A 26,761-nucleotide genomic window follows, 5' to 3' on the forward strand; every position below is an offset into this window, starting at 1 on the left:
TTCATGTGCCCTCTTTTTATTGTAATAATGTGTTCTTCTTTCTTCTTGCCCGAAATTATATATGCTTTGTAGGCCCGAGCCCATGCAGACCTCTATGTGGGGCATATACGCTGACTATATTCAAGATTTCTCTTTCTCTAAGCACAAACTTGACTACAATAATTCTCTCGCTTACTCTCTTCACGTCCACCAATTTCTCATTCATATTCTTAGCCAAGACCGACGTCATTTTTGTTACTGTTTCCCGTGTACATAAGCCTGTATCCATTTCCTATTTCCTTTGATTTTTGAGTCCTTCCTCCTTCCATTTAGTCTCTTCTCCTTGTCAGCGTTTCCGGTAACTCTTACTTCTTACCGCTCAATACCTCGACGTTTTTCACGTTCCTATTCCACTTTCCCTTTTCCCAAAACCAAACATGGAGAATTATCTATACTTTGAAATTAATTTAAGAAAATAATAAAGTAGTGGATATTCGAAATTGATTTTGAAAAGATATTAAGTATAAAAATTGATAGGAAATAAAATTGTTATGACATATATATAGAATGAAGACTAAACAATAAACGAAACAAATTAGAAAATCTATAAAACCTTAAGGATGAGCAGTAGTAGACCGTAACGTACCATATCCCAAGATGTACGAGGTTGCAAATCCTTTGGAGTTTTTAGTAAGACCAACTAACAAAGCCTTTCTTTCGATCTCCAAAGAGACTAGCGTATAGATTAAAAATACGTCACACCGATATAATACTTCACCACATTCCGATTTTAGAAATACTACTAGACAATGTTATTCATATTTCTTTCAAACGTAGACTGCCTTCCACAGACAGTCCCAAAAGTGACCCTATATCCTTACAAGTTCTCTTGAAGTCTGGATCATTTTCTGTGCATTTTTGCCACAATCACGGGTGGAAATTGAACGATAATATTGAAGTATGCATATTAAAATTTCATTGTAAATAAACAAAAGAGATACAATAAAGGAAGTCGCAAATTTGACACATTATTTATACCTTAAATCTAGAATGATTTAAAAAGCAACGTAAGTAGAGGAAATATCATAACCACAAATAGGCTACAATGATTAACCATCTGCTTCACGCGATTTACTAATTGTTTCACTCACAATTCTAGCGTCTCTGAAACATAATTCATCCGACCCATCTTTTTCATAGACAGCTGAAAGAAAACTAGTCTTAATTTCTAAAAGGGATGGCGATTTCAAAAAACAAAGTAAAATCACGTTCTTGTAATGTCAGTGTTGCAAACTAGCAAAAAAAAAAAAAAATACAGAAACCTGAATAAATTTTGTTGAGCATAAGGCGAGTTAATTTGCTTTCTTTCTTTCCTTCTTTTCAGTTTTTCTTTTTTAATACGATTGATTCTTTTGTTACTTCTATTTTTGGTGTGTGGGCTTCCTGAACTTTGTGGTGGGCAAATACCTTGAGTGTGAGTGTTCCCACAGTTTCTCTCGTTTCTTCCCACATTCTTTATTCTGTCATTATCATTTATCTCATTTTTACCATCTCCTCCTTTAGCCCCGGTGTTTAATCATGGGACGTAAACTAAACAAGAATATCCCTCTATTTTTAAATTAGAAACCCCAAAAAATTATTTATTGGGGATTCCCCTTCCCATTTAGCTGTAATGAAGACAGGAAACAATGTGCCCTGCGAGGCTCTAATCCGCCTTCACTTGCTAACGCTCGCTCAGCAATACTATGCGAATTAAATATTAAATTTTGGTGCACAAAGGAATCAACCTATCTACTAACCTATATGGGGGACCTATGTTCTAAGAACCTTCCCTTGAAGGTGCTCCGAGGACTTCTTCAGAAACACTTTCTTGAATTTCCCAATGACAAAATCTCAAAGTTTTTTAACTACTGGACCTATTCTGCGGCAAAGACCTTGAGAATATTTTCGCTTCATGGGAAACACAAAGAAAAATAGGAAAAAAACGTCCGGCTGCATGTTCGTGAATAGCGTCCGGCAAGTATTTACTTTCACTCAAACAGTGACTTTAATCGGATCTTATAGGTTCAGTCACTTCCTGGAACTGTATCTGCGTGAGTCACTTGTTGGAACTGTTCGTGCCTTTGGTGTGACGTCCTTAGTTCAAGATTGGTGGTAGTTCATATTTTTCCCACTAGGTATCTCCGTACAGTCATATGGTAGTTTGTTACTGTGATGTCACATGTTCTGTGTGCTTGTATGTGTGTGCTGTTGCTGGTGGCATGCGGGGAGCGCGTAATTGAATTTTCGTTTCATAGCGGCGATCGAGTTAGCAAATGCAATTGAGAAACCGTTTCATGAATTTAATACCAAGAATTTGAACTTGTCGCTTTTAAATAAGTTTGTATTAGATTCAGATATTAACTCATATCGCTTTGCAGCACTTTTTGGTTTTGGTTTAATTGAGTTAGAGAAAACCTGTCATGGTTGTGGTCGAAGGCTGAAGATATTTCCGACATATGATAATAGTGGAATGATTCCTAAACTGCTCCGGGAACCGGATCAGATGAGTCGGTTGCAGTCACTGTTTGAGTCAAAGTAGAGATTTGCCTAGCGTTCCTTTAAACTAACCCTGAACACAAGGCGACAACGCAAAAATGAGTCCGTAGCAGCAGGCTCGTTAACGGCGATGAGTAAATCCACAAGTCCTGAAATATATCAACTTGCGACAAGTGGTCACTATAAACTGCATTTGTATTAGAATTCCACAGTGAGGGACTACTTTTTTTTAGATGTTTTTCTATGCACATAGATGATGATTTAAAAGTTTGGCGCTTAAATTGGCAAGATTCTCAAGTATTTTTTTCTTTTATGAATTAATAATTTTGTGTAAATTATAAAAAAAAAGGTATCCCATATTCTTAATCAGCACCTAGACTGATACTACAGGATATTTAAACTCGATTTTTCATAAAAATATTTGTAAAAGAGCGTAGTTGATATTGTACCTCAACCGTCATTGTAAGCCTTAAAATATATGCGAGTTGGGCGGAAAGCATGTACTAATTTTGCTGAACTAATGTAATTACAGAAACAGTTTGTAACCAACTATAACACTAAAATATGACTTACATAATGTAACTTGCAAACAGATGTTCCTTCATTACCCTGCGAACACCTAAAATTTATTATTTGAAACAATTTAAGAGAATATGAAGACGATTCCTCTAGGCCTTCAATAAGTAAACAAATGTTGTTTTCTACAAGAACAGTAATTATGATAATCCCAACACGATTTTATTTTACGTTATAAAATCACTAGGCAAATTAACTTTACATTTCAACTACACTCAATTATCGAAACACTAATTGCCAACACATCAACCACAAACCACAGCCGTCGTCACTGTGCGTATTTACCAGGAAGTATTCTGTGACTTTCAATGACATGCACCTATTGCCAATCAAAATTAATATTTAGTAACATCATATTTCAGTAAATAACAATGAAACGACTTTTAATTTTAAGAAAACAAGGAGAGCGAACTAGAGAATTTGTATGCTAGTCTACAAAATAATAATAAATGAACTAATATCTGAAATGAAACGCAATGTGAAAAATAAAACGTTTTCAACAGGTAGAAAAATGTCTCTCCACAGACTACAAACTTGTGTTACACATGTGTTTACTTTATTCTAGCAGAAACGATAAACCGAAAGCTCTTTTACAGAGCAGTGTAACTTTAAAATGATATCTTCATCAGCTCAGAAATTAGTTAATCTGTGTGGAAGTTATGGATATTTCTTGCGATATGGTGCACGAACAACATTTATTCTTAGAAGACATACCAGTTCCGATCTTTCTTCAGGTAACGAAGGAGTATTCATGGGAGTCATTCATCGAATTAACGTATTGTTTATGAAATCAAAATATTACTCTATTATAATTTGTAATTTAATTTTTTAAATATTATAATTTATTTCCACTCCTAGTACCTTATTTCTTATGGGAGGAATTGTATTCCTAAGTGCAGACACAAGTTAGGATGGCGTAGCCGTTATAAGTATAAATGCAGTGTCCGAACATATAAAAACGACAGGGCAAAAAACACAAGCGAATCTTTACTAGATGGCCATTGAAAGCAGGAAGACTATCTAAGTCAGAACAAGGTGTAACTGGTAGGTCAGCGCGGTAGCGCAGAGGTTTGTTCGTAGGAAGTAGGCACGTTAGTGACGGTAAGTACGTGGGTAAGTGAGGATAATGTAAACATACTGTTCCTTATATTACTAGATGTCTTACATATCGGACACCTTTATCGTTACAAATCGTGACTAAACACACTGTATTTACATACAAATTCAATGTATCATGGCATCCTTACAGATTATTATTTAGCTTAAAGCATATACTTTGGACTACGGTTTTAAACCTTAATATGCATGTTACAGGTGAAATTTTCGTATATTTGGTTACGTATATATTTCTCTCTTGAAGTAACATTATTGGTATGTATTTTTTCTGAAGTTTTACAAACCTATGATTCCGAAAAATAAGGTAGCACCAATTTAAATATATACATCGCGACAAAACATAGCCAATTTTTTCCTCGAAGGTCAAGATCTAAGGGTTTACTTGTCCCTACCATAAATCCTTCATTGTAACTAGATTTCGGCGTTGCCGCACCAACTCAGGTAAAACTGTATAAAGCTCTCAGTATGGCTAACCCCATTACGATTATCATAGTAGCCCGAGTCCGTGCAGATTTCTAAACACATTACCCCACAGAAATGAGTGCCATAAGTCCAGGCCTTCTAAAGGCTGTTGCGCCAGGAATTTAGTTATCATTATTATTATTGCTAATAATAATATGTAATATTAGTAATAGGCTTAATAAAGATTCTGTCTGTTTATCTGCTCTGCTTGTAAGTATATTATTTCTAACTTTAAGATATAGTTATACAGGTCAATATATAATTGATCAGTTTCTTTCTAATCTGATTCTTCACGTGTATAAAAACTGGACAAACTACAAATTAGGATACTATACACAGGAAATTAATAATGATAGCTTTATTACTCAGATATTAACCTGCATACATTAATACATGTGAGGATTTAGGTACTTAATAAAATGGTTTTTAATCATTTCTTTTTATAGAAAAAAAGTTTTAAATTGTCATTATAGACAGATGGTCTGTCCAATAATAATAATAATAATAATAATAATAATAATAATAATAATAATAATAATAATAGTAATAGTAATAATTAGAGACCGGATGTTTAGGCACTGAAAACCGGGAAAATAGGCATTAAAAATTTTAAAAATAGGCAGTAAAATAGGCACTAAAATGTAACTCGAAATAATGAAGATAAATACTCAACACCATTAAAAAATAGATTCAAGTCATAGATAATGTTCAAAGAATATAGAAACATACTTGTTTGTTAATATCTTCTTTTATTGTATATATAAAAACGAAGCTTGTTATGCATTCCATACATACTGGGTGAATCTGAAAGATGTGCACATACTTCGGGAGCTGATTCATGACATCAAAAGAAGACAAAAAGTCCTGTTGCATGTTGTCAAATTCCGCTTCGTGTAGGAGTGACAGGGAGCCAACTTGGAATCCAAAATCGAATCCTGACAATTGGAACGAGACATAAAGGTGTTCACATACTTCGGGAGGTGATTCGTGACATTCAAGAGGACTTTTTGTCTTCTTTTCATGTCACGAATTACCTCTCAAAGTACGTGCACATCTTTCGGTTCCGTTCTAATTGTCAGGATTCAATTTTCGATTCCAAATGTGCACATCTTTGAAGTTCACCATGAATATATATCGTAACGTACCACGTGCTTGTGTTTACAAATACTTAATATGTGTGTATTATTTATGTTATATTAAAGGCTTATTTTGAAGAAAATGCATAGAATAGGCAATATTAGGTACTAAATCAATTATTTAGGCAGTAAAGGACGAAATAGGCAAAATAGGCAAAATAAAATTGGCTTAAATCGAAACTATAAACCCCCATATAAACTTTAAAACGTTATTTTTGATCATATCTTTAATAATAAAGAATAGGCATTTTGCCTAACATCCTGTCTCTAGTAATAATAATAATAATAATAATAATAATAATAATAATAATAATAATAATAATAATAATAATAATAATAATAATAATAATAATAATAATGCTATTTATAAAAGACTAACATTAGTGCATCACGCTAACTCCTAATAGTAAATCACGTTGATGCTTACTGCAATAATATAATGCAATAATTTAGATTTGAGCATTTATATTTATGTATCCGCAAGTTCGTTGGTCAGTTAACTAAAAAAAAATGTGAATGCAAACAATTAGAGCTCTTAAGTATTGACTTTAACCTATAATTAGTGCTTGAACTTTTCGGGTAAGCTGTACCCGCCCGATACCCATTGCGTTTGGTTTACTCTATCCTTAGACCTGATAAACTCGTTTGGCCTGTTTGGACCGTTTGACCCGATAGACTCGTTATGAGTTCATACATGATAATTAGAACAATTTGTGTTATGATAATAAAGTGAAACAACACATCATTTACAATAATGACACACGGGATTATCAGGTCAACCCTATTCATACGGTTCAATCGGGCAAATCCGATTCATACGGGTAAAAATACAATATCGGTCCAACGTGCGGTCCAGGATCTATTCTATTTTCCGAGCATTACCGAAAATGCACAGTAGCTCGAAACGGCTCGGACGTATAAACTATCATCATCATCATCATATTATTATTATTATTATTATTATTATTATTATTATTATTATTATTATTATTATTATTATTATTATTATTATTATTATTATTATTATATTAATAGGAGAGAAAATTACTTGTTGAATGACGTGTACGTATTTTATCCCTATTTTAAATGGTTATTCTGGTTTTATGTATCTGCTTATTGGTTTGCAACACTCAGAAAAAAATATTTCGAGACTTCATTGTATACCCTGGCGACAGGGAGAGCGGCTAAGCTTTTGTAATACCGGCAATATCCAACTGGTTGACAAACCGCATGCGGCCGCTAACAACCATATGACAGTTTTACTGCTGATAAGAAAACTTGGTTTAGCTTTGAAAACCACTATAAATAACTATTTTTTTTTTCACAGAAGCAATGTATAAGCAAGCAAAACATACGAGAATCTTAGTCTGACATGCATAATAATGTTCCAAAACTTAATTCAAAATGTATCCTTGTAACTGCATAATGTACGTAATGCTGCATAAGAAAGCTATGATTAAACTCGAGTGCTCTGAGAGGGTAGTTTTCTAGTGCAAGCTAATTTCTTTAATTGTATGCGACAGTAAAATTTTTAATGTAAAGAAGAAATATGTATTTTTTCCCCCCGCCACATCCTCGTATACGGATGGATCCAGCAGGTTAGCCCTGCCGTGACTCGATTAGATAGCATTCATGCTTTTTAGTGGCTATCTAGCACGGTTCGATTGATGTTTCTTGCACTCTAATTTTTGTGGCATATATCAGGACTATGTCATTTGGATTTATGCACAAAATAGAAGCCCTTCCAAACAGAATGTGCACCAAGGAATACAACTCCTTCTTAGGAAACACTTTCTTAGGTGGTGAAAGTGAATTTCCTGATAAAAATGTGTATATATTATTAATCTCAATATGGTTACTGGTACCTAAATAGCATAGAATGAATTGAGGTGTAGGCTAAGAATCTAGGTGGTAATATTTGGATATTTCACGGAAAATGTATGAAGAAAGAGTGGTATCTAGGTAATAGTATGCAGACGCCATACCTAACTAAAATTAATGTAAACATAGAGATGCACCCTAAATTAAGTGCCATTAAAATATGATCCTTCACTAAAGATCCATTTACACACAGTTTATGCATTTTTAGAGTTTATGCAATTTTTATAGAGGGAATTTGGCTACTGGCATATAATTTGAAGTACTCACCAACTGCCTCTATAAAAATTGTTGCTTGGGTACCTAAGGACTCTGAAACATGTATTTTTGCACAGCGCATATATTAGCTCCTATGTGAAGTCTTGACCCGACTACGGTAGGTCCCGTAGTTGGAGCTATGGACCTTTAAAGTATATTTTTTCACGTTTTCATCAGCTACACGTTTCTACAATAATTTCGAAAGGAAGCATTTGTGCACCCAGGTTGGTCTATACTTTTTGTCTTATCTTGGTATCAGGAATCAACTCCCAAACGTTGTCTGAGTTGTTTTGAAACAAGTCAAAAGAACTCAGACAACGGTTGGAAGTTGATATATATATATATATATATATATATATATATATATATATATATATATATATATATATATATATATATATATATATATATATATATATATATATATATAAGCCTATATAATTTTAAACCTTTTACCACTGGATTACTTTAGGTTTTATTCATTTGTTGCTTGGAATTGAAGCCTTTTATACCACTAAGACTAAAAAGATGGAACCTACTAGTTAAAGTGGGATCCGAGGCGGAACCACACTTGGTTTATTTTATCGAAGTATCAAATCCAGAATTACACATAAAGGAAGAAAGAGCGTTAGCTACTTGGACGTGAATGGCAACAACACGTTTCTATTGTATCATGTTCGTGACGGGGACATATAACCTTGATGCTGACGTCCCCATTAACCCTCACCCATTCCATTCCATTATTATATCATGTACCGTGTGTTGTCATCTACAAAAGCTAATAGGGTGTTTCATTTCTAGAGTTTCCGAGATCCTTTTATCGAAAGAAATTGACGCAATCACACAAACGAAGCATTTTAATATATAGGTAAGTTGGGCATTGTTAGCCATGTAATTTTACTGTTAATAGATGAAATCAGAATGCTAGATTTAGATGAAAGTACTAATATTTGTGGGTCATTTTGTTTATAAATTAAAAATAATTTTTCAGATACAAGTCCAGATCCTGCCCCTATATTTTTTAATCCAGAAGTACAAACTTTATTGAGGAGGCTAACGCAAGTGGATTATAAAAAAGTATTCAGTGCACGTAAATCTGGTGAGAAGTTAAGGACTCCAGAATACAAGTTTATGACTGCTGCAGAATTAGATAAGGTATGTATAGTCGTAACTTAAAACTCTTTATAGTTTCTTTTTTGATCGAAATTTGTTACCAACTGTATCAGTTCAGTAAATTTTTATTTTCTTGCATCCTTATATTGAAAATAATTTTAAAGGGGGCCGCGGTGGCTCAGTGGTAGAGCGTTCACTTCTGGTGCTTGGGGTCCCGGGTTCAAACCCTGCTCCCGCCAAGTGAACTTTATGGTGGACAAACCCGTGTGCGTGGGTTTTCTCGAGGCTCTTCCGTTACCTCCCTTTCTTCATTCCACCATTTAATTTCTCTCTCATTATCACCGTCTCCTTTAGCCTAACCGGCATTACCGTGGGACGTAAAACTCAAAAATTTCATTTCATTTTCAAATAATTTTAAAAAATCTACAGTAATTCGGAGGAGCGAAATGTGAGTACTTTTAGAGTTTGATTGTTAGGAGATTTAATTGACAACGTGTTTTTCGTAATTCAGTTTTATATTTCAACTCATACTCATTTTTCGTGCGTTTCAATCAAGGATGTTATAAAATAGGGGATGTGCCTATATGTATCTTTATCCTAGTAACCCAGTGAAGCCAAAAAATAACCAAGCATCTGTCAGAGCACCGATTCTGATTGGCTACTCTCGTTTCGGCCATGTATGTTGGCTCAAATCATTGCGATCCTATTAGGCGGAACGGGCAGCGTATGGGTGGCGAAACTGTGACGTATGACTGCATGATTTTGTTGTATAGATCCTCCATTTTATAACATCTGTGGTTTCAGTTGATTTAGGAAAAGTATGAATATCGTTTGCTCCATCATCATAATTATTGTTGACATTAAACTTAATATGAGCATGAATCTCCTTGTTATTCCTCACAACATCTATGTCGCTTTACAGACACAAGTGGAAGACGTCTTGATAAAAATAGGCAAGGGGTATTATAAAGGGGATTTTTTTTTTCGATTATTTTTCAATATCTCGCACCGTTTGCAAGATTTGAGCCTACTTCGGGTTGAAGTTTCTAATTCATGTATGATCAGTAGAGACCGGATGTTTAGGCACTAAAAACCGGGAAAATAAGCACTAAAAATTTAAAAAATAGGCAGTAAAATAGGCACTAAAATGTAGGTCGAAATAATGAAGATAAATACTCAATACCATTAAAAAATAGATTCAAGTCATCAATAATGCTCAAAGAATATAGAAACATACTTCTTTGTCAATATCTTCTTTTATTCTATATATAAAAAGGAAGCTTGTTATGGATTCCATATATACTGGGTGAACCTGGAAGATGTGCACATACTTCGGGAGGTGATTCGTGACATCAAAAGAATACAAAAAGTCCTCTTACATGTTATGGAATTCCGCGTCGTATACGAGTGACAGGGGGGGGGGGCAACTTGGAATCGAAAATCGAATCCTGACAATTGGAGCGAGACATAAAAGTGTGCACGTACTTTGGGAGGTGATTCGTGACATTCAAAAGGACTTTTTGTCTTCTTTTCACGTCTTCTTTTGTCAGGATTCGATTTTCGATTCCAAGTTGGCACCCTGTCACTCGTACACGACGCAGAATTCCATATGCAACACGACTTTTTGTCTTCTTTTCATGTCACGAATCACCTCCCAGTGTATGTGTACATCTGTCTGTTCCATTCCAATTGTCAAGATTCGATTTTCGATTCCAAGTTGGCATCACTATCATTCGCACACCACACGGGATTCGACAAACTACAGGAGAACTTTTTTGTCTTTTTTTTTTTTTTTGATTGCATTAATCACCTCGGATGTGCACACCTTTGAAGTTCACCCTGTGTGTATATTGTAACGTACCACGTGCTTGTGTTTACAAACACCTAATATACGTATATATGTATTTATTATTTATGTTATATAAATTATATATTTTCCCAATGAAGGCTTATTTTGAAGAAAATGCATAAAATAGGCAACATTAGGCAGTAAAGCAATTATTTAGGCAGTAAAGGTCGAAATAGGCAAAATAAAATTGGCTTAAATCGAAGGTATAACCCCCTATATAAACTTTAAAATGTTATTTTTGATCATATCTTTAATGTTACAGAATAGGCATTTTGCCTAACATCCGGTCTCTAATGATCAGTGTTTTCTTTCTTCTTGTATGCAGTATGTAATAAGCAAATACATTACATAGACAATTAATTATAATGTCAGTGATAAATGGTGTTCACTGGGCAACACACTCCAAAAAATGAAGATTCATGTTAGCCTAGAGAGATGGTTATCCTTCGTTTTTCATTATCGTTTGCCCATGAAACAAAAGCCTAAGAGATATACAACCCTGTATACAACTATGTGGTGTTAGAATGTATAACTTGTAGCGTATGATGCTTTTTTTGAATAAAAATTCAACACTTCCAGTGTACCCCTAAAAATGTAATCAAGAATTAACGGCCATATTTCTTTAAATATTCAATTAGAAATGAACAGTCTACACAAAAATTTGAAATCGAGCAGTGAAAAGGGTACGCTTCTATCATTGGCGCTTTTCGAGATCTCATTTTTGAAAGGATTGGAAACAAACATATAAATCTAGCATTTTAATATATAGATAATTATTATTATTAAGTTTCAAAAGTTTCATTCGCACTAGAGTTGGAAAGCCTGTGGGAATGAAACTTTTGTGTAAATGAAGATGAAGACTAATATAAAGGAAAACATAAGAGTTAAGTAAAAATAATAATATCGGATTGCTTTGTCATGAGGTAATATCCGGTTGCGGGTGTTTGTTTTAATGGCGATAAACCAACCAATTTCCTTAGACATAGGCTTAGTTCTCGCGTTTTCTAAGGTATGGAAAAAGTTGAATGAAATGAAATCTTTCTCGATTATGCGTTTTGGGCTAAAGGAAACAAATGTTTAATAAAATTGAATGAAATTTAATGAACAAAATGATGGAATGAGAATGTAGGAGCTAACAGGAAGACCCCGAGGAAACTCACGCACGCAAAATTGTCTACCACAAACTCACATGATCTGGGATCGAAGCAAAGATCTCTCACACGAGAGGTGAGCGCTCTGCCAATGAGCCACGATGCTTCAAAAATGCAGAAACGTTTTTAATTGAAACAAACAAACAAACAAAAAAAAAGTTTAGCAGATGCTATTGCAGAAAGTGTTTCAGCTCGATATTGTTGTCAGCCGTCCAGAATAAGACCTCTGAGGCCACTTTTTACTGCAGTAATTAATAATGAGGGATAACAATGGAGGAAAAAGTCTGACAGGGTGTACATTTGAAGGTATCATACCGACGTTTACCTAATAAAACAAGAGAAACCTTGGAACTACTTTTTTCCAGTATGGTCGGCCTCCTCAAATACCAGACTCAAATCTCGCGATTATGAAGGAAAAACATACTAATCTATTTCTGCTCGGTAATTACACTAATATTTATTGATATTTCTTTGTATTTGTTTTCAGGCAATGGAAGAGGCAAAACAGAAAGCAGAAACAAAGTTGCAAATCCCACCGTTTCTAAGAGAAAGGAAACCCCTTACAAAAGTTCTGTCTCGAGATCCTGCATTGCAAGGATATACAGATTCAAAATATGTATTCACCGATATAACGTATGGTATCTCAAATAGGGTACGTACGTAAATTCACTAAGAAACGTTTAATAAACTCATGCTGCTTAAATAACTTGAATTCTTAACTAAGATATTGTGATTGTGCTGACATAAGCAAGCAAGCCATTATTGGTGGAGGAGAAGGATTTACTAGCTAGATAAAAAGTTCAGAGCATATTTTCTTTTCTATCGTGGAAAATTTTTTGTAGCTAAAGCCAATTTTTGTTTCTTTTGTCCAATATCCTCCTTTATGACCATTTTTTAGGCCCTGACCATATACTCTTCCAATAGGTTTTACTCATTTACTCATATACTCATCCTTATTTAGTGAAATTCTTGTGTATATTCTGTATGTTGAGATTGAGGTTTGAGTAGTGGTAATATCAATTACACTCTGTATTAAAATGATTTCTTGATAGTTAATATACTTTTTCCAGAGTGCATTTTTGTTGTATTTGAACGATAGAATCTTGGTCATCTGTACTTCTTATGAACTGTGTTAAAATATAGTGTGAACTGAAAATATATATGAACTGTGTTATAAGGACAAATGCCTATGTGAGTTCCTGGATTTCGGTATTCTTCGTTCAACGATTGACTGAAGAGTAGGACAGGACTGGCTCGTGAAAATATTTTCAAAATGTTAAATAGTCAGGCACAATAAGATCAAACATATCTACAAACAATGACTTGATTAATATTTTGAAAATGTTCAAAGAGACGATGGGATGCATATTATCTAGTTGAAAAAACAGTTATCTCATCTCCAAGAATTCAAGGCTGTTTATCCGTATACGGTTTCGTTATGGATTGACATCTTCGACAAGTCAAAGAGCAAAAAAGTACATTGGTAAGAACCTATATTTTGAAGTTTATTTTTTCTTCTTGAAATAGACGTTAAAACTTAAATTGAAACGCGATATTATACATTTCAGCATTTACACACAAAACCACTTACTAATAGTTCCAACGCTGCAACACCAAAACTAATTACGCTAGTATACCGAACAGTAATGAATTTATTTTGTTGTAAATAAATTTCAAATTCCGAAGGTAAAATTCTGCAAAATGTAAGTTGTTGAGCAGCGCAATTTTTCACTCTTTACTTTGACGAAGATGTAGGCTCATATCGAAACGCATGCAGAAAACACTTTCTTGGGTGCTAGAAGGTAAGATAACTGTTCTTTTCACTTTGATTTATGTTTTCTGAGGAGTGAATTAAATTTTAACTTCGTGTGAACTCAAGTAGTTTCTCCAGATTGAATTAACAAAGCAGCAAATAGGCGGCTGAAATCATTTCAAAATTGAACTTCATGGAGATGTTATAAGCGCATAATTGTTCTTTAGTACGTATTACATAATTTTTATACTGTGATCCGTCTACTCGATTTTAAGTCCCTGGATTTACTTATATTTAGACACTTAACGTGACAGTGTAATGAGGTAATTTTCTCAGTCCCTATTGGATCATTATTGCTGAATCGCTAGTACAATACTTAATTATACGATTTCATACCGATTATTGGATTGCAAAAGAATAGGACAGTTAAATATGATTTGCTTAAAACATTTAAATACGAGGCGCAGAAAATAAGATCCTAAACTGTCTTAAGATGGAACGAGTTGTGAGAGTTGTACGAGTTTTGGGAGGAGTGGAGGAGTAACACATAGTCATAACCTGACGCGAGTTTAGATGTGTGGAGTGAATGATAGAATTGTGGTGCGGTAAACATAGCTGCGCGCATACAGTCTCCAACGAGGTTTCTTCACACTAAGAAGATATCGGCGTCGGATATCCACCTTCAGTTGTATGAAGTGTATGAACTGAATATCATGAGTGAAGATATGGTCAGAAGTTTGTGCAGATAATTCACAGTAGATTGCAACAATGTACACGACGAACAACTTAATGGCCGACATCCATGGTTACTCCTGTATTCTTGGAAAGTATGCAGTAGGCAGTTGTATGGAACTGGCGGTTCACAATGCCTGAAATCTCACATCAGTTTTCGCAGAACATTCCCTGCTGCATGAAATCCTCGTTTTAAGTTTCGCAAGTTATATGCATGATGGATTTCAAAACAATTGGCAGCAGAGCACAAGAAGCGCCTTGAGTCTGCTTTGATCTTTTTGCTGCGGTATTACCAGGAAGGTGGCCAGTTCCTCGATCACATCATCACCGAGGATAATACCCCTCGCATCCAGAGATTTCCACCTGTTCCTCTACCTAAAGCGATTTCGGACCGGATAACATCTCATCAGCACAGTTGAGTTGCAAACGGTTGTGACACCCGGTTTCAGTCCTTGGTGGCGTCACCAGGGATAACACATGGACGTCTGACGTGACCTTGGACCCAGTGATTTCCACCTGTTCCTCGACCTGAAGCGATTTCGGATCCGATAACGTTTCGACAGCGCAGCTGAGTTGCAGACAGTTGTAACATCCGGTTTCAGTCCTTGGCGGCAAAATTCTTTGACACACGCATGCAAAAACTGGTGTCTTGTTGCGACAAATGCTTCAACAAGATGGTGCATATCTTTTTTTTTTTTTTTTTTCTTAAGTTACGTATCACTAGCTCCATAAAAAAAAAAAAATAAATAAATAAAAAGGGAGGGACATGTCTTCTATGGCTGTTTCACTGCGAGGTGGCAAGACTTGGGACATCATCACCTTTCTCAGTCTTTAGAAAACAATATGGAAGGATGATTTCATGGTTTATAATTTAAAGTGTATGATGAACATCCTAACTGTCTCACATTGAACTGCTTGTTTCTTTAAGGATATACGTAATTTTACGTTTTCTTGAACATAGTATCTTTTGTTTCTTTTTCGCTGTTACACTAAAGTAGAATATGATAGATTTATGTTCAAAAGTTGATATGGAATAATACTCATATATTTTTCCCCCGTTCTTTCTTTCAGAAGCGACTTATTGTAGTTCGAGAACCAGATGGCACTTTGCGTGAAGCATCATGGGAAGAAAGAGATAGATTGAACCAGATTTATTTTCCTGTTCCCGGACGAAAAATTACTCCTCCAGTGATGTTTCAAGATGAGTATTTGAAGGTGAGTTTTTGTTGCTAAATATTCTTTACAGAGAGTAGAGTATTTACTTGATGAGTTGCGTATCCATAAAAGTGTTTAAATCGTAAGTTTCGTTGAACAAACGAAGATTCAATACATTATGCCAATCGTGAAACTAGTCCTAGCATCTTCAACTCTATATGTTCGCCGACCGTTATTCCTGTCCAGACTATGATTCCATTCGTTCAACTTTTACTTTTCACCATGGTATCTTGATCATACAGTGAACAGACTCATGTCAGATGTACTGATAGCTGCGATCCAACTTGAGATCAAATTTTTGTTTATGATCAGTGAATGTCAAGTTCTTCATTCGTACATTTACCGAACTTTTGAAGTAAAATGAAAGGAAAATTTGAGAGCCTAATGAGTCTGCCTCATTTCCCTTTTTTACTGTCGAGCAATGAAAGGATAAGAGAAAATATGGTAGTTGTGAAGAAATCGAATTCGAGATTGCAATGGATTTAAACAGTTTCATGGCCCAGGATACTGAAAAAGTTATTTTTCGATGTCTGTCCGTTCGTTCGTCCTGGTGTACACTCGTCTAGAAGCCATACCGTTCAACATATCTCTATCAAATTTTAAACTTAAGGTTCTTAGTCTGATTCTTCAGTGGAATTTTTTAAAATTTTCTTCCTATTCTAAAAATAAGGGCATTTTACTGAAGGGTAAAAATATAAAGATTTCTTCAAAAACGGCTCCAGCGATTTCGCTTGTTTCATTAATCAATTTTTCAATAACAACCCCGTAGTATAGTGTAAGCTATTTCTCTAGGAAAAATTCGAGGAGTAGTAGTTTACTCTTCAGATATGCTATTTTTGGACGATTTTCTCAAAAGGAAATCAGACGATTTTGTTCATATTTCGTAAATTAATACTTAATTAACACCATTCCTAATTAGCACAAAATGATTTAGTTTTAGGAATTGGAGCGAGAAAGTTTAGTACGGTGTCCCGTACTTTTTATTTATTTGTATTCTGTTTCTCGGGATGTTGGTGGTAATTCTTAAGATTCCTTCCTATGATCTCCTGCAGTTATTCCAGTCCATCTAGTAATCAAATGGTAAATAATGTTATGTTAATGTCATTTCTTTGTGAAAACCATAATTACAACTGTTTTTTTCTTTCTTTTGGTGTGTGTGTGTTCTTTTATGTTTCATGTATATACGTCAGAGTTCTTTACTATTATCAATATTATTATTTATTCGCTGAGCGAATGGGAACCTCAAGTATGTGGGCTTTGTTGATTGTGTTTTGCATTTTATATATGTGCACCATTCATTGAATAACGTTTTCCACTACTGCTAAATTAATAGATATTATTGTTACTATTGAAATGAAGAGGATCTCCAGGGACACAAATTGAAAAGTAAGCATTATATCGATGATGTTTAAGGAATTTTGTTTACCAGAACTTTTATATATATATATATATATATATATATATATATATATATATATATCCTCCGTTTTCCCGTCCTTTATATAATTATCTTATGTATCTGTGTGTCTGTCCTTTATATAATTACCCTGTGTCTCCGTATGCTCCTTCTTTGTATAATTACCCCTGTGTCTCTGTGTGTCCGTCCTTTATATAACAGGATGTCTATCGGTCACAAAAGTCCCGAGAAAGTCACGAAATCAGAAAACAGTCATGAAAGTCAAGAAATTTAGCTTTTTCGTCACGATTCTTTTTATCTGTACAAATATAAATACAGACTGAAAAATTTTGTTCTATAAAACGTCAAAATTCACCACCAGAAGTGTGTGTGTGGTCGGTTTTAAACGCTACCAAATCGCAAGCAAAGCACGCTTCTATCGTATACATGAAAATTCGCTCGAATTCGGACCCGAATTCGCTCTTGAGAATGTTAGGAAATTTTACAGTTTGGTAAAGAAAAGGTCACGAAATTTTATTTTGGAATTTTAGAGGACACCCTGTATAACTACCTTGCGTCTCCGTGTGTCCGTCTGTCCGGAAGGCAGAAAATCTCAAGAACTGTTTGATGGATCATTATCAATTAAGATCAGAATGTAGAGGATCAAAAGTTACGATTTGAGTTCGTTGATGGAAGTAATATTCAAACCGGAAGTGGTAGGAATTAACCATTTCCGGTTTCAAAGTTGTTTACTATAGAAGCACAATCGCCCATAGATATCGAGAATTGGTTTGTTGCAATCGATTAAGCATCCCAAGAATACATTTTATCTCTAGCCTTAACTCTATTAAAACCGAAAGTGATAGTAATCCACTAGAACTTCCGGTTTCAATATTGGTCTACATAGAGCAAAAATGATAAGGGATAGCGATAAGCTTCTTCTTTAAAAAATCAATTTAGCGTTCTAGAAATATAAATCCAGGCTTTCCAATGCTCCTATATTTCCTACTTTTCCTATATATTTGCGTCTCTTCCTATAAACTCCTATATTTCGTATATTTTAACGCAGCTCCCATTTTATAGCCTGAAATTTTGGCAGGAAAACTGCGTCTTAGATTCGAGTATATACGGTAGAAAGCGAGCAGCGGTTTTCTGTAACCAATTAGGCATCCCAAGAATATATTTCATTTCCACTCTAATCACACTGCTTAAATCTACTATCATTTCCAGTTTCAGTATTAACTGGTAGAATATTAAGACATACAAAGCAAACTCCCTCACGGGGTGTACACATGACTGCTACGTGTTGTATTAGTAAGAAATTAATTTTGTACATGTAATTGGATCAAAAGATCCAATATATTCCAGACAGAAAATTTCTTGTAGGCCTTATGTCTGGAGAACTACATATACTGTAGCCAAACCAAAACTAGCACTTAACTCAGTATGATGTGCTCATTCCGTAAAAAATATGAAATCTCGATTTAGGGTCCATTCAAAATTTTTCTGGACCCTGATACAAAAAATCCAATATATTTAATTCAATCAAATATATTCCTGTACGCCTTATATCTCGAGAACTATATATAGTGCAGCCAATCCAAAACTACCACTTAACTCAGTATGATGTGCTTATTCCGTAAAAAATACGAAATCTCAATTTAGCTGCCATTCAAAATTTTTCTGGCCCTTGATTCAAAAAATCCAATACATTTCATTCAATCAAACGTTTTCTTGTATGTCTTATATCTCGATAACTACATATACTGTAGCCAAACCAAAACTACCATATAACTCGATATGGTGTGCTTATCCCGTAAAAAATATGAAATCTTGATTTAGGGGCCATTCAAAATTTGTATGGCCTCTGATCCAAAATATCTAATATATTTCATTCAATGAAACATTTTCTTATACGCCTTATATCTCGAGAACTACATATAGTGTAGCCAAACACAAACTATCACTTAACTCAGTATGATGTGCGCGTAAAATATACGGAAACTCGATTTAGGGGCCGTTCAAAAATTTTGTGGCTCCTGACCCAACATCTAATTATTGGCCAAGATCGCAATCTTTTGATTCATTTTTGGATCATTTCTAAAATTCTTGTTATAAATTGGTTTATATATATATATATATATATATATATATATATATATATATATATATATATATATATATATATAAAATATCTTTCTATAGCTACCAATATGTTAACGTGATATCTTTGTAGGATCTTCTCGGACGAGGGGAATATGAATTCATATTGGACAGAGCATGTATTCAGTTCGAACCAGACGATCCTTTGTACATAAAAGTGGTGTCCACAACGTACGATGATATTGATGAAAATAAGAAATACAGTGTGTTGAACTCTACGAGGCATTATGGACATATGGTGTTTTATCTTGTATGGCACAAGCGAGTGGACAATTTTCTCCTGTCGTTGATCAAGGAGGAAAGGTGAGTATTTCAGGTTGTATGTTTTTTTAAAGACAATGTAGATGCAAATTCCAATTTGATTTTTATTCTCATATACTAGAATATTGGACAGTAGTTGGTCTCCACACACGAATGATTCAGTTCCTTTAATCGCAGGAGTACAATGGATATTTTCATTTCGGATGTATACCGTATTTTTCAGATTCTTGATACGATGTGATTGATAGAATAGTGTAACCAATCTATTAGACTGAGAGTATGTTATTTTAAATATCGAAATTCTAAATCAACTTTTTTTCAGAATCTAATGCAATAATATATATATATATATATATATATATTGCATAAATCGTCTTATTTACATAGAACGTGGATTTTTTTCATAACTAGGGTCAATTACCTGATTCACTGGGTTGAAATAAGAAAAATTAGTAATACGTTCCGTTAGTCAGTCACCTTTTACTATTACTGAAGCGATCTCTGATATCCGTCATTTTCGATCATTTATATATATATGTATATCCCCGCTCCCCCCAAGTTGCGGGACTGAATTTTGATTTAAACGGTATCGGAAATGTCTGTTCATCTCAGCGACCCCGAAAACTATGGATTCGATACTAATATTGACCATTTTTCGATCATTTTTATGTATCTCTTTAAGTTGCACCTTCAAAGTGAAAAGGTAAAAACCTTTCCAGGACTGAACCTAATCTATGTTTGTAACATTATGTTATATATATATCTTTTTCTTATCTGTTTTGACGTTACATATGCCCACAACCCGAATCACAAAATTAGTGAATACACTTAATCACCCTTATTGTTACCTTTAATCGTCAATTAGATTCCTGTAGAATCAAGCACATCAAATATACCATAATTAACTTTTTTTATTCCCTTTTAAACTCAATGCCTATATTATTTTTGTTACCATAGCAACTACTGACAAAAATCTATCTTCTTTCCAACAGCTGACATTTCATGATTATCTATATAGAATTAACATGTATTCTACATTCTTCTTCTTCTTCTTATCAACAAATTGTGCACTTCTAAGCACCGTTGCCCAAAATCAAGATATAAAAATAGAAGAAATTACAAAATAGATATACAATATCGTTGTATGTTGAAAATCTGATCGAGATCGGTTGCGTAATTGAAGAAATATTAAGTCACAAATATAGTCACTTTCATTTTTATCTGTATAGATAAAGTGATTATTTTGGTTATCCAATTGAGTGCCTAAGACTTAAGTCGGTAAAAATGAAGAAGTTGGTTTGGTACTAATTTAGACATACGAAGCAACCACCGCCCCAAACAATTGAAGTAATAAAGAAAAATCATGAGATAAGAAAAGAAGTTGTAGACAGATTAAAAAGGGTTGCGTGTGTAATTCCTATTGGAAATTTAAATTCCTATTGGCTACTGTAGAAGGGCAGAAACATTATGTAATAGAAAAATGGTTTAGGAGAGAGAGAGAAAAAAGAGGGATTGATCAATTTTTTCCAGAGTGCATTAACTCGTACCTAAGAGTACTTGAATTAACCTCACAAGAGAAGAAGATATACATTAAAACTTCCAGTAGATGAACGAAGATATCAAATAAATTATGTTATAACTCAGAAAATATTTAAGAATAGTGTGAAATATTTACTTCTGGCTGCTGAAAAATGTAGCCAAACGGAAAGTACGAAAGTAGGAGTCAGATAGTGAAAAGTGGAAAAATGAGAAAATAAGAATCTGATTCGTATGTATGAGCTTAGAAAACGAAGACAGATACAAACGGACACTGTGTGAATATGAGATTAGAACGAACTGGGTTGTCTGTATTATAGAAATAGGAGGAGCGAACGCAGAACATGTGACCAATTTTCGTGAGTTAAATAGTGTTATGAGAGAATGGCAAGGAAAGATGGGAAAAGAAGCCTTTAGAAGAAAAAAGTGAATTTTGTGAATCTTTGAATCAAGACTTAAGGAAAGCTTTATCAACTATCTCGTGTGAAATATTGCATTCTAGGCGTGGAAATATGGACACTACTCAAAAACAATTTAGTTTAAAAAATCAGAACACTTGGCTTTTAATATATTTTTGTCATTGATATTTAATGCGCTAACAACAACAGAGTGGAGGTGTTTGTTCTGGTGTAAAGCATTTCGACATTGAACGCGACTGTCATCCAAATGTTCCTTTAAAAGGACAAGCAAGTGAGACTCCAGAAAATGTGAGTCAGGACTAATTGTTAGGATATGGGGAAAAATATCCTAACCAAATATTTAGAATCAGATTCGAACTCTCTCTTGTTCGTAAGGATCAGTCAATTTTCTTGGAACCCACCTTGTGCATATTTTATGGAAGAAGTGTAGATGATCTGTATCTTATCATTTTTTTTCTGCTCTTTGGAGAGTATTACTCTCTGTCGCTCAAAATAATCTTCTTTACATTGATTGTTAAAAGTCATTGTCGCGACATGTGAAACTCGTCTTTGATCGTCATCATAAATAGACTCCTCGCAAGTTTTACTCATTTGATTTCTTCATTTATAAGGAAACAACCGGTGCCCTATAGCGCATTTACTGTAGTTCACCTGCTATCTTTAATATTAGTTAACACAGTCACCATGTCAAAAATGACATATTTTAGTTTTACGTCTTATAAGTTATGCCGTGTAGGCGATGATGAGAATGAAGGACATGATGTAATGAAAGAAGTGGAAGAACCCCGAGAAAACTCATGCACACAGTGACCATGTCAATAAACAATGTTTCCAATCAAAACCTTAAAGAAAGCACTATAATCTTCCATACTAGAATAATAAGATAATTATATCTGCTGATGCGTTGTATTAATTGTAATTTACTACAATATTTCCTTTTTACCTTGCTGAAAAGATCTTTAGATTAGTATATTCAGAATAACGACTAACTACTTTCTCTTTACATCCTATAGATTGTTTCTATATTGATATCAAAAACAAAATCTTTCATTTTTTACCTTGAACCACTCTTGGTCAAGAAAAAAACTGTTAATATATTTTAAAACTTCAGAGAACAGGAACTTTATAAGCAAGGGAATTATATATTACTCAGAGTGTCAAACATTATGCACGGTGCTTCTACATATGGTTACACTGAAAATTCGGAAATGCAGATGTATGCAAATGTAGATGTACAGTGGCCTCAACAACGAGATGGCCTTAGTGGGTGGTAATCGGAACTAACCGAACAGTCTTATCCTCTTACTAGTGACATTGTAACCTAATGTATGTCCAACGACGTTGCCATAGTTTTGGTCCCAGTTACACTATGATTCTTGACTTACACATGTGGGTTCTTTCTTTCTTTCTATAGAGAAGGGGAAATGAGCAAATATTGACCAACTTGCCTGCATATATGGGACGTTCCTTCTCAACGGAAGAAGAAATATTATGTTAAAAACAGGTTGACAGTGTCCAATAACAAAGCAATACCAAGCACTCAGATTTTCTAGACTATTTTTTTCTTCGCCAAAACATTTAAGACATTCCATTCCGTACTCACGTGACGAAGATCAGCTTTTACTCACCCCCTACTCTCGCCGAGAGCTGTTGTTCCATTTCGAATTTTGTTGGCAACACCGAATTTCGGAGAAAATATTTGTTTCACTGCCATGTAGTGGGAGAAGAAGGGTAATAGGTCAATTTTCTATACCACCCATTAAGGCTTTTAAGCTCGTGCCTAAAGAATACTGTGGATGACTGTAATGGTATTGTACTCTCAGCTTTTCCGACGTATGATACAGTTTCTCTTTGTATCAAATGTAGTTCAAGGTCACTTTTTCTGTTTTTCACACATAGAAGCAACTTACAATATTTTAAAATAGTAGTCAAGATACTATTTTGATTATATCCAAAAGATGTTTCCATAGATATATGAAGGAAATGAAATATCGTGGTAGGTTATAATTTGTACAACGCTTCAACAGGTAAATTATGTCATTATTCTAATATTGACAGATATTTAATGAAAAGACCTATCATTGTTAATGCCTATATTTAATGTCAAAATTTAAAACAGTAGGCACTTGCTGTAGCAAATTTCGGTTTTAGTGTGAATATTCCTTATACTTGTTGTCTTGAAACTTCGTTAATATTTTCGTGTGAAGTAATGCTAAATTTGTCTTTTGTAGGATTAACGATGCATCGGACGTAGTTCGATTGTACCACATCGCACATCCATCCGCCAAGTCTATTTCTTCTAAAGGTGTTGGAAATCTTGAATTAGTAGAAGTAAGTGACAATTAGTAACAGTTTGTAGAGAATACATTAGTAAATGTATGAATTCACCTAAGGTGTCTTGTGTGTTCAAATTTTGTAGCTAATATTTCGATGACTTTTTATTTATTTATTTATTTATTTATTTATTTATTTAACTTTGTCACCTCAGAGCACTCAAACGAATGGGTCAGGAAATATCAGAAAGTTTTTACAGAAGTTATGAAAGTTGAGGTTTTACAGAAAGTAAAGAGTTAGAAAATTTGAAATTTTGCAGAAGGTAAGTGCTAAGAAGTTTGAGCTTGTACAGAAGTAAGAGCTAGGGAATTTGAGGCTTTACATAAGGTGTGAGCTCGACATTTATTTTCTTTACCGTCTATAATACCTCGATTTCCAAATTCATTCTTCTAAATGCATTTACGTATGCAATATAATAATAAAATAGTCGCCGAAATTAAGTACAAAACTTTGAAAACAACACACGGAGATGAATTAATACATTTAGTAGGAGTAAAGATCTAATCATCAGTAAACTCTTCTGAATGGATACTTCATTATCATATTTGTTTTATATTATGTAATTATTTTCAGGTTGCATTAAAAATAAAAAACAACTTCATTTTCTAACTCAGAAATATATTGTAATTTATTTGATACGAGACGTAATAATTTTTGTATTTTTTATCCTCTCGTTATAATTTATGAATTGCCATTCAAACCAGATAATATAGAAGATTTAAAAAGTAAGTTGCTAGGGTATTCACGAATATAAAATGCTATATGCGGATGTAGACTTTTCAAACATTGGTTAGTTGGCCATTACTTGAAAATATGGAGCAAATATCCAAATTGAGTATTAATGCAGTATTGATAAGCTTATCCTATATTATATTGCTGTTAGCTCTGAGCCTATTTCAGTGAAATAGAATACTAGCTGATGTTCGATACAAATCGACAATTTATGTTACAAATCAATCGATCCGCATTGAAAATGATAAGAATATTAAAAAATAAAGATATAAATAAATATACTGCAATTGATACGACTTGGCCATTCTGACAGCTCGCTGCGCGCATGTGATGTACAGTGTTGTGTTGCCAGCGTTTGCATTGGATATTGAAACACAAAATCATTCACTGCAAGGAAATCTCAGTTCTATAAAATCAAATGTCACAAAAGAGAATTTCAACGAATGCTCTCAATAACCAGCAGGTCCACTACTCAAGTTGACATTCGAATAAAACATTGTGTATTTGTTTATATTCAAATTGGCAACGTGCGAAAAGGGTGGAATGTTTCCTATTGCAGAGCGAGAGGAATGAGCCACTATAATTGGTTGAACGTGCTGTTTGCCATAGAAAAAGTTCTTCTTGCCTGACTGTTATGACCACGTGCAGGAAGGAAGGAAGAAAGAAGAAAAAAAAAACAGAGGAAAGCAACTGTCAGAAACTACAAGTTGTATCAAATGGACTGTAATAAAGATAAAGGGGCAGATGTTCTCAAGAGTGGTACCGATAACATGGAATTTACCGTAAATATATATATTTTCAAAGGATCGCCAAATATGATCATTCGAGTTTTTACATAGTATTATTTAACGATATATTTCCCGATAATACACTGCAATTGCGACTGCAGTTTTTTCTATCCTGTTTTACTTTTTCAGGGCCGTAACTGTACAGCTTCAGTTTCATTCTTCATGTGATTCTTTAAATAATAATAATAACACGGATAATATACTTCGTACACGATCAACAGAACTTTCCCGATTGTGGCCAAATTTGGCATGACTATCGACCTTGACACGCTTAAGGCGTTTGTGAAATGTTTTGCTAGGAGACCTTTTGGTTTCAAAGTTATTAACCGTCAAAGTTTGGGTTTAAACTTGGTCAAGTTTTCGGAGAGGGAAGAATCACTAATATTTAACGTAAACTAGAAATACAAAATGCTGAGCAAAGCGACGTTTATTTAAAAGTAATAAATGTGTAACAGTTTCGCCAATTAACTGAACATATTGACTTCATCAGACACTATCTGAGTCTGATGAAGTCAATATGTTCAGTTAGTTGGCGAAACTGTTACAATTTATTACTTTTAAATAAACGTCGCTTTGCTCAGCATTTTGTATTTCTAGTTTGTTATTTAAGATAGCAAAGCTAGTATGAACCAGATTTTCGATAGTTTCTGAAGAAGGGTATGTTAGATATCCGAAACTGTCACAATTATTATTTTATAATAAAACGTTGCTTTGCATTTGTATTTTAGTGTAAGTTATTGAATATGACAAAGATAGTATGAATCAGTCAGTTACTATTTAAAACAATAATTAGGGGAGAATATATGGAACAAATATATTAGACATTGAGTAAATATCGTGTACTTTTAGCAAAGATTTGCTAAACTCAATGGAGTTTTTTTTTTTTTTCTTTCTTCAATTAAGATACTCATTTCCTTATGACCTATTCTATAGTACTGGTCTTATGTATTGCTAGAAGTCACTGGTCTTTTTCAAATCCATTTCGACTGCTAAATCTCTTGAATGCAATTTCGTTTTGTTTTTGTCATTGTAGGCTTTTGTAGAAAACGACTCAGTGAAGAAAAGCAGTCTTCAACTTGCTCTGAAAGCATACAGGGAGTTCCAGAAAGAGAAGAAAGACTACACCGAAGGAGTTCAGAAGGCACATGGTCAATTAAATTAAACAAGTAGTCCTGTATGTGTATACAACTATATAAGATAATGACTGTAAGACTTACAAGAATCTGTAAATAAACATATACATTTATTGTTTTTTCTAAATTGTTCATTTTATTTTTGACATGTTACTGTCCCTTTCTCCAATGTTTGAAGTATTACGTTGGACTTATATGGTTTATTTACACTATCTCTAGTGAAAATGTTTGACATTTTAGAGG

At 34.0% G+C, this 26,761-nt stretch overlaps 2 protein-coding genes across 2 annotated transcripts in view; one reads left to right on the plus strand and one right to left on the minus strand.

Moving 5' to 3' along the window:
• Window positions 1–3,382, minus strand: part of LOC145668902 (solute carrier family 35 member E2A-like) — a 33,509-nt gene extending 30,127 nt beyond the window's left edge. Inside the window, exon 1 of the mRNA XM_081737175.1 lies at window positions 3,091–3,382. The gene's annotated coding sequence lies outside the window, so the exon portion shown is untranslated. The remainder of the gene's footprint in view (window positions 1–3,090) is intronic.
• Window positions 3,383–3,614: 232 nt separating this feature from the next.
• mRpS22 (mitochondrial ribosomal protein S22) lies at window positions 3,615–26,645 on the plus strand. Its single transcript, XM_081737176.1, has 7 exons — window positions 3,615–3,827; window positions 8,935–9,098; window positions 12,544–12,708; window positions 15,613–15,756; window positions 19,389–19,618; window positions 23,763–23,862; window positions 26,419–26,645. Exons 1-7 carry the CDS (start codon window positions 3,707–3,709, stop codon window positions 26,545–26,547), a joined length of 1,053 nt encoding a protein of 350 aa, XP_081593302.1. The 5' UTR covers window positions 3,615–3,706; the 3' UTR covers window positions 26,548–26,645.
• The last annotated feature ends 116 nt before the right edge of the window (window positions 26,646–26,761 follow it).

The sequence above is a fragment of the Thermobia domestica genome, chromosome 13 (assembly GCF_964235325.1).
Source record: "Thermobia domestica chromosome 13, izTheDome1.hap1.1, whole genome shotgun sequence".
Lineage (NCBI taxonomy): Eukaryota > Metazoa > Arthropoda > Insecta > Zygentoma > Lepismatidae > Thermobia > Thermobia domestica.

What these genes read in the sequence shown, in the direction of transcription:
- mRpS22 (XM_081737176.1), top strand. Translation starts at nt 3,707, where the DNA reads ATGATATCTTCATCAGCTCAGAAATTAGTTAATCTGTGTGGAAGTTAT. An exon ending in TTCAAGATGAGTATTTGAAG is followed by an intron (nt 15,757 to 19,388) that starts GTGAGTTTTTGT and finishes ATATCTTTGTAG; the next exon opens with GATCTTCTCGGACGAGGGGA. An exon ending in GAAATCTTGAATTAGTAGAA is followed by an intron (nt 23,863 to 26,418) that starts GTAAGTGACAAT and finishes TTGTCATTGTAG; the next exon opens with GCTTTTGTAGAAAACGACTC.